Source organism: Engraulis encrasicolus, chromosome 9, assembly GCF_034702125.1.
Source record: "Engraulis encrasicolus isolate BLACKSEA-1 chromosome 9, IST_EnEncr_1.0, whole genome shotgun sequence".
Taxonomy (NCBI): Eukaryota; Metazoa; Chordata; class Actinopteri; order Clupeiformes; family Engraulidae; genus Engraulis; species Engraulis encrasicolus.
In genome coordinates, this window is record NC_085865.1 from 44,749,634 (window position 1) to 44,761,193 (window position 11,560).

At 44.3% G+C, this 11,560-nt stretch overlaps 1 protein-coding gene across 1 annotated transcript in view; it reads right to left on the reverse strand.

Annotated features, from left to right (window-relative positions):
- reck (reversion-inducing-cysteine-rich protein with kazal motifs) overlaps positions 1-11,560 on the reverse strand; it is a 106,447-nt gene that overhangs the window by 51,804 nt on the left and 43,083 nt on the right. The window contains exons 3-7 of the mRNA XM_063207222.1: positions 9,294-9,368; positions 4,724-4,760; positions 3,417-3,502; positions 2,948-2,995; positions 720-753 (exon numbers count right to left, since the gene is read on the reverse strand). Coding sequence (XP_063063292.1) covers positions 720-753; positions 2,948-2,995; positions 3,417-3,502; positions 4,724-4,760; positions 9,294-9,368 — 280 coding nt within the window. The remainder of the gene's footprint in view (positions 1-719; positions 754-2,947; positions 2,996-3,416; positions 3,503-4,723; positions 4,761-9,293; positions 9,369-11,560) is intronic.

The following is an 11,560-nucleotide window of genomic DNA, read 5'->3' on the forward strand; positions in this document are numbered from 1 at the left end:
CTTCCTCTCCTCGTCCTCTTCCTGTGTAAGTATGGCCTTGAGGCAGGCCTGTCTCTGAGCTCATGGGGTCAGATGTGATTGGAGCAGAGTTCACGACGGGTTCATCTATAACGACGGGAAGGTTCTTACGCTACAATGCTGCAGTGCACCACCCTGCCACGCTCCGCGGTGTCAAGCACAAACAAGCGCTTCATTCTGCAGGCCAGTGTAGTGACAGATGAAGCCATTTGTGGTCTGATGGAAGGCCGCAACCCACAACCCGCAACCCTTCTGCCTTGAGGGGGCACATACATCTCACTCATCGGGCAGTGGGGGTGTCTGAGCGACCTCTTCCAGAGGGGTTATGGGTCAGGGGGCTGACACTGTTGTGAACAGGGTGTTATTCTCTGAAGGTCATCGGGCTTAGCTCCTGGGGCGCCTGATCTCCGGACTGGCCAGAGGTTGGATTTAGAGCTGCCCAGCTCAATGTGGTTCTCTCTTTCACTCACATCCTCTCCTTCCTCTCGTACTTCCCCTTTCTCTCTCTTGTTCAGTTGCTCCCTAGTTCATCCTTGGCTTCCGGCTCACTATGCTTACTAAGATTAAATGCCTACTTTGTAACTTCTCTGGGAAAGATGTGAGGGAAAGGGACCAATCCCTATCATCTCTGTAATGTTTCTACTTCTCTTCTCTTCTCTTCTTTTAATCTATTGAAACTAATCAATGAAACGCAAACTTACTTTCATTTTTGGTGATGCATTTGAACAGGGGTTTCTGAAACAAAGACAAAAAGAGAAGACAAAAGATTCAGCTTCAACTTCAAAGAAACTATAGTAATTGGTTCATGATTTGGCCGACTGGATTTTATGTGTGCAAATATATCATCTGGAGCGATTGTAAACAGCTTCCCTATTTTGACAAATAGACAAATAAAAAGAAAAATGTACTAAATCTATTGTCACTATAAAAGGTGTGTATAATTTTCCCCTCCAAGTGAAAGCTAATTACCAAGTTTAAGGAGCCTCTTTAGCAGTCAGTCTTGTCTTTTTGAAATCTGATTTTTTTGTCAGACCGTGTGAATCAAACTTTGATCTACTATACATGAATGTCGGGGCTGAATGTACACATGGATATTTGTGTCCATGTTTGCATGTGTATTAAGGGCGTGGGGGTTGGCGAGCTGGTTTTAATCTCTTCTCAGACACTTTGCCCAATCCGCTTCCATCTTCTCACACTTAACAAACAGATGACCAGCTTGCCGCCCTCACATCAGACGTGTTAAAGTGATCGTTTCGCCCACCACCTCAGAATGAAGAAGAAGAATAGGAAGAGGAGGATCAGGGGGAGGAAGAGGAGGAAGATGAGGAGGAGTCTCATGAGGAGGAGGAGGAGGGGGAGAGAAGGGGGAGGAAGAGGAGGAAGAGGAGGAGGGAGAGGAGGAGGGGGGAGAAGAGGAGCAGGAGGAAAAGGAAGGAGAGGAGGAGGAGGAATAGAAGAAGACGGGTATGAAGAGGAGGAGGAGAAAGAGGAGGAGGAGGAGAAGAAGAGGACGAGGAGGAGGATGGGGAGGAGGGAGAAGAGGAGAGGAGAAGGAGGTCAATCTGGCCACATGTCTTGGCAGTATGCGGCTCTGATCATAAAGCTTTGGAGGAGAACAGAGTGCAGTCAGTCAGGCCCCAGATGAAAGAAGAAAGAAGAAACAAGAGCTCAGATCCAGAGGGGAGGGAGGGGAGGGCAGGGCCTCTTGACGGGCAAACACACACACAAGCACGCACGCACGCAAACACGCACACATGCACACACACACGCACACATACACACACGCGCGCACACCATGATTGTGTTTGCTTAGTTATTTGTTTGTTTGCTTTGGTTTGAAGAGGTGATGTGGATTAAGTGTGAAAGTGTTTGAGTGTGTGTGTGTGTGTGTGTGTGTGTGTGTGTGTGTGTGTGTGTGTGTGTGTGTGTGTGTGTGTGTGTGTGTGTGTGTGTGTGTGTGTGTGTGTGTGTGTGTGTGTGTGTGTGTGTGTGTGTGTGTGTGTGTATTGTGTGCGTGTGTGTGTGGGCACAGAGGTTAGGAGTAAGCATCTGGGCTAAGTAAACGAGTCTAAATGAAACAGTTATGTCACAGCTCTGCTCTCGATCTGCAAATGAGGAGTTCTAATCGGGTCACTGAAATGACCCCTCCCTAGGGCCGGCTCTGGCAGGAAATGAAGTCAGATTCTGAAGAGAGAGGCCGCACGTCTTCAGAGAGAATCACAATAAAGACAAATAAATCGTACTCGCACTCGCGCGATGCCGGCCGCCATGGAGACGCGACAGCAAATAAATAAAGTGCCTTTAAAGTGGAGATAAACAAATAAGAGAAATGAGAGAGAGAGGCGAGAGAGACGCTAGACGCCCAGAGGAGAAGGCTTTGATGGATAACGCCGAGAGATCATGCTTTGATAACCCCCGCCGCACAGGGGCAGGCCTTCAGAGCTTAGGGAGAAGGTTATTGAGTTCTCCAAAACGTTTTTTTTTAATTTCACTCTGTTATTTAGAGAATTTAATGTCTGATTATCTAGCCTCATTGCACTCCCATATTTGTGAAAGCCCCTTTGGGAGGCTGCTTAGACATGAGGAAAGCAGCTAAAAACAGTGAGATCTGAATGAAAGTCAAGTCCATGGATGGAAAATCCAGGAAGGAACCCTGAGTGGTCCAGCAAGCAGTTGTGTTAAAATATTTTTAACGTTTTTTTTAAAGGTACATCTATCCTATGCACAATGCGTTTAAATGACAATCCTCATACAGTAAATGCTGCACCAATTTGTGCATTTCAAATTGCCTAATCGGGGGCTTGAGGTGTCCCAGTGGTCCTTGAGGTGTTACCAGGGGGGTAAGAGATTGGTCTGTAAACTTTGATGCTACTCTGTTCAAATGCTGAGCTTTTCAGCTCTACAACTCTAATGACGAGATCCTTCTCACCTCTGTGTCCTTCTTGCATACTTTTGTGATGTCATTTTTTGATGATGCCTGCAGAGAGGAAACAAAATGACATGTCATATTCATGTAGACTTGTACACAAATACATAGATACTCTAGTACATACAAGCATGCGTGCACACAGTGGCGGTTCTACCAATTTGGGGGCCCTACGCAAAATATACATATGGGGCCCTCTTCAGTTATTTTTGCTGATATTTACCAATGGCTGGGTTGATTGTTGGGGATTTCTACAGTGGACAGTTTTGATGGGGCCCTAGGCAATTGTCTAGTCTGACAATTGATAATACCGCCTTTGCTTGCGCACACACTTTTCATAACTAGACCAATTCCATACATTTGATATGAATAACTATAAAGTCATTGGGCAAGTTAAACACAAACTTGCAGATGTAAATATACAGTAAATATATAGAAACATAGGGGTAACTAACTACAAAAGTGGTCTCACCTGTTTGCATTCGCGACGGCACTCGGGGGAGATGGCCAGCTCACAGCATCCTAAGCCCACCCAGCCCTCTGGTTTCTGCGGCACTCCTAAACAATAGCAAAAAACAATACCATCACAGGTTACAAGTTCTAAAGCAGTGTTTCCCAACCAGGGGTACGTGTACCACTAGGGGTACGCAAGCACACTGCAGGGGGTACTTGGAAAAGTGTAATGATAACAAATGTATGGAGCAGCCACATCAGGACAGAGAAAATTATATAGAAAATTAATTAGGGGGTACTCATGGCACAACTAAGAGGCTTAGGGGGTACGCGAGACAAAAAAGGTTGGGAAACACTGTTCTAAAGAATACAAAAGAGTTAGAAAGAGTTACTACTTACAAACAACCGCAATGCACATTTAATTTGTATGACTGACCCACTTCATATGTGATGAGATACAGGATCCATCTTTGAATCTGCAGCTATCGTAGAACATTTTCTTAATATTACCTCCAATCATCTAGACCGGTTCTGTAGCTCTGTGCTGATTGGCTGGGTGTTTTAATTGTTTATTCTGGACCAGTGCACCATTCCCTCATTTCCAGGTGGGAGGAAAAGGGAACACTTCAGGGTGCGTTTCACACCGTAGTTGCTAGCCAGGTAGCATCTTGGGTACTTGACAATGGGAAATTGCAATGCAAACAACAAAGTATCTAACGTAGTTAGCATCTATGGTTTCGAGAAATGCACCTAATGTAACATTTCCTTGCTGACGACTGATCCTGTGTTGTTCTGGTCCTCAATTAAATCAGATCCGATCAGATCAGTTCAATTCAGATCATCAACAGAACTGTTATTAGGCAAACATGCTGCTGTGCATTGGTATAAGCATTGATCATTTTTCGGCTATTTGCCTGAAATGCATTCTGCCCATTATCAAACTATGATAAGGCCTCTTGATGTGCTTTTCCAGCACTTTCCCTGTTATCATGTCTAACCTCAGAGCATCGGGGTCACCTGACACATCAGATGCATTAAGCGCTGATCTGGCAGACAAGTACTTAAATGGGCATAGCTGGATGTGCATACAGTACAAGTATGCAACATCTGGACATGATTACACTCAGTGATCTCTCTCTCTCTCTCTCTCTCTCTCTCTCTCTCTCTCTCTCTCTCTCTCTCTCTCTCTCTCTCTCTCTCTCTCTCTCTCACACACACACACACAAACACACACACACACACACACACACACACACACACACACACACACACACACACACACACACACACACACACACACACACACACACACACACAGCATCTCACCTGGTAATGATGAATTGATGCAGGTCCAAATATCAGTCTGCCGAGTGATGGGATGGAGAGACACAGAGAAGGAAAGAAAGGAGGGAGGGAAAGACAGAAGGAAGAAGAAGGAAGACAGAGAGAGACACAGAGAGCAAGAGATAGTTAAGGATGGATGGATGGAGGGAGGTAAGTGGCGAGCAGCAGATACAGAAAAGATGAATAGAGGGAGATAAATAGCAAAAGAAGACAGAAGACAGAACAAAACAGAGGTTAGCAAAACAGTGATTCAATGATAAGCTCCAATGAATGGCAACATATCAGACTGACTGGGTGCCGCTGCGGCAAAGATGAAAAGCGATTTGGGATACTTGAGAAGTGCAGTGGACTCCTTCCAGTACATAGCGCTACATGAACGATCGATAGCTTCTCCCGTATTTACGCGGCGCTCGCACTGATGTTACGATTTAAGCGCCGCTAAGCTTGCAGTTCAAAGCGGCCGTGTTGCCATTTCATTTTTACAAACTCATTTCTTGCAATCCCACGTAGTAAATACAGAGGACTTTCCCCTGCTTTGATGTCGGCATCAACTGTTGTTTTCAAAAGAGCCTTTGTGAAAGTCTGCAGAACTTTCTGCCAGTATCTCTTTGTCTGCCTTGTCCGGGTAGATAGATGTGTGCGATATTTCTTACAGATAAATTGAAATATTGTTCTTCAGTTGAGGTTGAAAGTGAGTCCAGAGCAGACCGTGTACTTTGAAAAGATATAAAGCTTGCCTGGTGCCGGGAACTGTAATTAATGACAGAATATTCAGAGAAGTGTTTTGACGTTCCCTCTGCTATCTGTGGAGGTGGTGGAGAGACATCTTAAAAAGGTTCCAGAGTTCAAGTCAATATAAACTCGGCCTTAATTAAAAATGTATCACAGAAATATAAGGATGTGGGGAAGACAATAAAATAAAAAGCAAGGCTGAGAACTCGTAAAAAGGGTCTTGCGGTTAGCGTTTCTGCGGATGACTAAGTCAAACACATCCCACAGTAGTGTGTGGGGACAGGGTGACCCTGGCTGTGACGCAGGCATTGCTACCGAGAGTCAGGGTTGTGCGTTGTTCTACCAAAGCCGCTCGGCTTAGAAGGAATAATCAACCAAACAAACAGGAGTCATTGTGAGGTCATAGTTGGACGTCACGGTAACCTGCCCTGCCTCCCTCGCTGGCATGGGAACAGAGATGCGGCTGTCAAAAAGTATCAACATCATCACCTTCAACAGCAACGTCACTGTCATTCAGGGTTTATGACGTGAATATTTCCAGTTTTGAAAATGAACCATTATGCTACAGCACAAACTCAAATTCTTTCAAATTTCTACCCGCATAACTCTCTGAACTGCGAACATGCACACATGTACTCACAGACGCACTCATGCATGCAGTCACGCAAGCACGTAGTCAAGCGTGTTCGCAGTCACATAATGTTGCACAGCCCTGGTTTAGTTATCAACTACAGCAGTATTTTCATCATTTTTCTTTCATCATTTACAGTCAACATCTTTTCCGCATTCACCGTCATTGACAAGAAAATAAAGAAATAACACCCCCACGGATGGGATAAAGTAAGATATGAAATCGAGTCTTGAGGCAGTTAAAGCGTTCACTGTGACCTCTGTTGGACTCGACGCAGACATGCGTAGACGGCAAACAAAACAAAACATCCTGTACACTAAATTCAATCTGACATACAAACAGTTTTCGAAAATCTACTGGAATACATTAGAGTCAATTAGCATGCCTCACGTCAAAAACTACAATGAGCCATCTCCCATCATGAACCAGCACAACAAAGACTTTCTAAACAAACATCCTACAAATCATAATACATATAATAACATTCACACATCACACACCACATGCTTGTCACACTACATGGCTTACTTAACCCATTGATGCCTAAAACACCTGCAAAAAACGTCTGCTGCATGCCTAAGCCCTTATTGGGAAAGTTGCCCTCAGCCTATAAAAATCTAAATATCTTCGCCTCTGATGCACATAAAAACATGTTTTTTTGCATTTAAACCCTAAAACCCCCATCTTGCATTAGAATGTGTTCAGCTGTAACACAGCCACATTTTTATTTAAAAGGCTAAAATCTCAAGAGCCTGAATGCAGCGTATATGTGTCTCCAGGCACCAAAGGTCAAACAACATATACGAGTCAACAGGCCAAAATGGGTTAATATCATCATGTACAGCAGAAAACCTGGGATACAGTGATTAAAGTGATTTAGCGTGTGTGGAACAAATCAATATGGTAGTATTCTAGGAGGTTAGTCAGTGATAGTAGAGTAAGTGTAGTGTAATAAGCGTATACATAAAGATCTTGCTCTTATGCTGCAGTCACACCGCCGGCGTTGAAAGAGCTAAAACGCTGCTGACTCCTGCCTGGAAAGCACAGGTCAGGGGCGTTGAACGAGGCAAAAGATTCAACCTGAAGCGTTCGACCAAGAATCTCGACCAACCGAAGCTCGTGTTTAGAAAAATGTGAACATTCCATTGGCTACCGCCTGCCGCCGCTGAGCTCATAACATAGTTTTAGATGAAGTTCAACTTTTGACGCCCTAGGCTTTTGACGCTTTTGACTCTAAACACGCTTTGCGGCTTTTAACGCTGCTGCCGCCTGCTCTCCCATACAAAGTCAATTACTTCCGCATCTTTCCACGCGTTCAATGCTGGCTGTGTGACCGGGCTGTTAGGGCTTTTCACCTTCTTTGTAATGCCCTCAGCATGTGCTATACCTGAGGCTCAAATTAAGCCTCGGCAAGGCTTCATTACATAAATTATGACCCCTTGATAATCCAGGGTGATCTGGATTAGTTCAGAGTAAGGGAACATTGCACAGTAAAAATACAAGTGTTAATATTATTCTTAAAAAGTTTTAATGAACTCTGTTTCATAAGACATTTGGTCCCACTCAAAAACAGTGTTTGGTCACTCTTTGGCAGTAACATTTTCAGAGTTAATTGTACTCAACATTATTCAAGTATTAAGAGCTGTAAAGTTGACATCACACCGTAAAATACTGCAAGCCAGTTAAACTCAAAAAAGTAAGTTGCCCTACTGCCTTAAGTGTGTAAGTTAACTCAACTTGAGGCTTTGATTTCTGAGTTGACAAAATTATAGGCCTCTTACTTTTTAAAGTTTAACTGCCTTGGAATGTTTTACAGTGTACATACACGTGCCAACTGCAGAACTTTGCACTGAATTTTAACTGCATTGTCAGAGTAATTTGACTCTCCACAGTGTTGTAAGTACTCTATCTGGATTTATAGTATATGTTCACTCTGAGTCTGAAATAACGACACTGTGGTCTAAAACACTGGCACTACTTCAAGCGAGTGTACTATGACTTAAGTGTGAATTACCCCACCGCAATTAAAGTGTACGTTTTTTTTAATGAGGGCATTCCTTGTACAATTTATATTAATTACATTGATATCGTCAGTAACACCCAAAACGTACTATTTCTGTCTCTTTGATGGGCACTGGATCTTGATCAAGACCCTTCAGAGCCCCCTGTAATTCAAGCTGTGATGTCTAACTGTACCTTTTAAAACTGTACCTTGTATGTCTAATTGTACCTTTTAAAACTTGTATTAATTACATTGATATCGTCAGTAACACCCAAAACTTACTATTTCTGTCTCTTTGATGGTAACTGGATCTTGATCAAGACCCTTGAGAGCCCCCTGTAATTCAAGCTGTGATGTCTAACTGTATGACGGACGGACTAATTTGAAGCTTCACAGGATAGGCAACAGTTCTGGGATTAGATAAGTGGGGGATGTGTGCAGGGCTGGACTTGCCATCTGGCATAGCGGGAATTTCCCGGTGGGCCCCTATTGTCAGAAATGTAAAAAAAACAAAAAATACAAAATATTTACTTTTAAAAAATATATATTTCTGAAAATAGGAGCCCACAAGGGTGCGGGGCCCACCGGTGAGTCAGTTCTGCTCCGCTAGTTATAAGGGGGGTCCCTTAAATCCAAAAGTGACCGGGCCCTCTTTCTCCCCCAGGCCTACCCTGAATGTGTGGCACACCACTGGCTTAGGTGCAAGGTCTCAGCCAGGGCTACAATAGGCAAATTGGAGAGTGTTGGCAATAGCAGCCTTTGGAGCTTATAGGCTGGGTGCCACAGGTTTGTAATTAGGGACATGGGCGTGGAGAACCAGCACTGGCTTCCTGTATGGTCGCTTTGATACGCACACTGACTTTAACAGGTGAGACCGCAGACCAACCAACCAACGAGGCCTGCCAGACAGCCATGGATGGAGCGGAGGGGCAGCTGTGTGTGCACACTGGCACACTGTGTGTGTGTGTGTCTGTGTATGTGTGTGTGTGTGTGTCTGTGCGTGTGTGTGTGCGTGCGTGTCTGTGCATGCTTGCGTATTTCTCAGTGTTATGAGAATGTGTTTTAAGAGTGTTTTAAAAAGTGTGCAAGTGTCTGTCTGTCTGTCTACACATGATGAGTCTTCAGGTTGGCTACTACTAAGAGATAAACACAACCCGATAATGGTGTGCATGTGCATCTGTACTTACCATGGATTCTGGGCAGTAACCTGGCAAACGTTGTAAAAAGTGCTTCAGACGTGATTCACTTCTGATGGTTGCGAGCTGCAAGACAGAAAGAAAAAAGTCAGAGAGAGAATTAGTTTTGTTTGCGTGCATGAAAGAGCTTTGAAATGGTCATTACTAGTATAAAAGGAGAAAGTGGGAAAACATTTTCATGTGCAGAAAATGGTTGACAAAAGTTGTCGGTGAAGCAAAAAGAAAAAGAGGAAACAACTGGAGTTAACTTGGAAGAGTTGGACCCTAAACCAGCCAAAGGGGCTTGCTGACAGCACACAACAAAGTTATGGACAATTTCATGGAGTCTGGTAAACAAATACACACACAAACACACACATGCAGAACCACACACACACACACACACACACACACACACACACACACACACACACACACACACACACACACACACACACACACACACACACACACACACACACACACACACACACACACACACACACACACACACACACAGTAATAATAATAGCAAGACCCGAACTGTTTTTCATTTCTCTGCATTTCAAAAGCTGAATGTGGTGGTGGTGGACAAACAGCAGAGAGAGAGAGAGAGAGAGAGAGAGAGAGAGAGAGAGAGAGAGAGAGAGAGAGAGAGAGAGAGAGAGAGAGAGAGAGAGAGAGAGAGAGAGGGATTCTTGGCAGAGTAGTGTATCTTCACTCTGTTCGCAGAGCTCCTTGCATGATCCGTAACCTCACAGTGGAGATAAGAAACCCAGACTGCTGCTCTCGCCTCCCTCTCACTCCCGTCTCCTCGTCACTAGCAACCTCAATTACACTCCATTACACTTTCTCTTTCCTTTTATCTTCACATTTTATTTTTTTCGCTCATTCCTTTTCCTCAGAAGCGGTCTGTGATTTGTTAGTGATTCACTTACATCAGTGGTTCTCAACCTTTTATGAATAAACACCCCGTGGACCTCATCAATTATATGCCTCCCAACCTGCCGGTAGGGCACTGGGTTACTACGCCGGCGACCCAGGTTCGATTCTGGGTCATTTGCCAATTCTCCCCCATCTCTCAATCATCTATCATCTATCAAATAAAGGCAACAAAATGTTTTAATACAATGAATTAAAATGGACTAATGGCAACTAAGCACCATCTCCTCTCAGCTCCATCCTTCTCAACGCCCCCCTAGGGCCCCTTAACGCCCCCTGGGGGACTGTAGAAACACTAACTGACATGGTACATAGCCTTATGTTCCCTTTGTCTGAGTCAAGGCCCTTTGTTTTCCTTTCTGTCCCTGATGAATATCCCAATCACCTGTAACATTTGGAGCGCTTTCCCCCTTGGTCAGCGTGAACAATATCAAAAGGTCAACACAATGTTATTACAAAAGCCACGAAAAAGGTCAGTGCAACTACATGGCCTTTACAGTGGAAATAACACCAAAGATCAAAGGTGACTCTTTGGTGTGTTTGTGTGTGTGTGTGTGTGTGTGTGTGTGTGTGTGTGTGTGTGTGTGTGTGTGTGTGTGTGTGTGTGTGTGTGTGTGTGTGTGTGTGTGTGTGTGTGTGTGTGTGTGTGTTGTGTGTATGCGTGCGTGCTGTCAGATGAAGAAAACCCCAGTCACATCCTAACAGCAAGTGGCACAACTGAAACCAACAGTCAGTAACACTCAACCTCTTCATTTCAATTAGCTGACTTTTCGTCCTTGGGATCCAAACGCAGGCAGTGGAAATTAATAGAAATTGGGCAGGTGACACAAGCGTTTTCAAAATGTCATGTTGGCACTGCATCGTAAATCACTATTGAGCATTGCGTTAATTCAATCTGGACATTCCCACTGAAAGCCATCAAACGGATTTCGCCAATGCTTGCTTGCGTCACTTGTTGTTAGGACGTAGTGTGAATGAGGGGAGTGAAGTGCTGCGACTGACAGCTTCAATGTTTCAGGGGATTTGTTAGCAGTGGAAATGTGAACTGACATGTCGCCTCGCCGCCTCAGAAGAGCTGAACTTAAATACACAAAGAGACATTCACATAAACATACCACCAACATACCGCGCGCACACACACACACACACACACACACACACACACACACACACACACACACACACACACACACACACACACACACTTACTCTTTTTCTCTCTAACACACACACACACACACACACACACACACACACACACACACACACACACACACACACACACACACACACACACACACACACACACACACACACACACACACACACACACACAC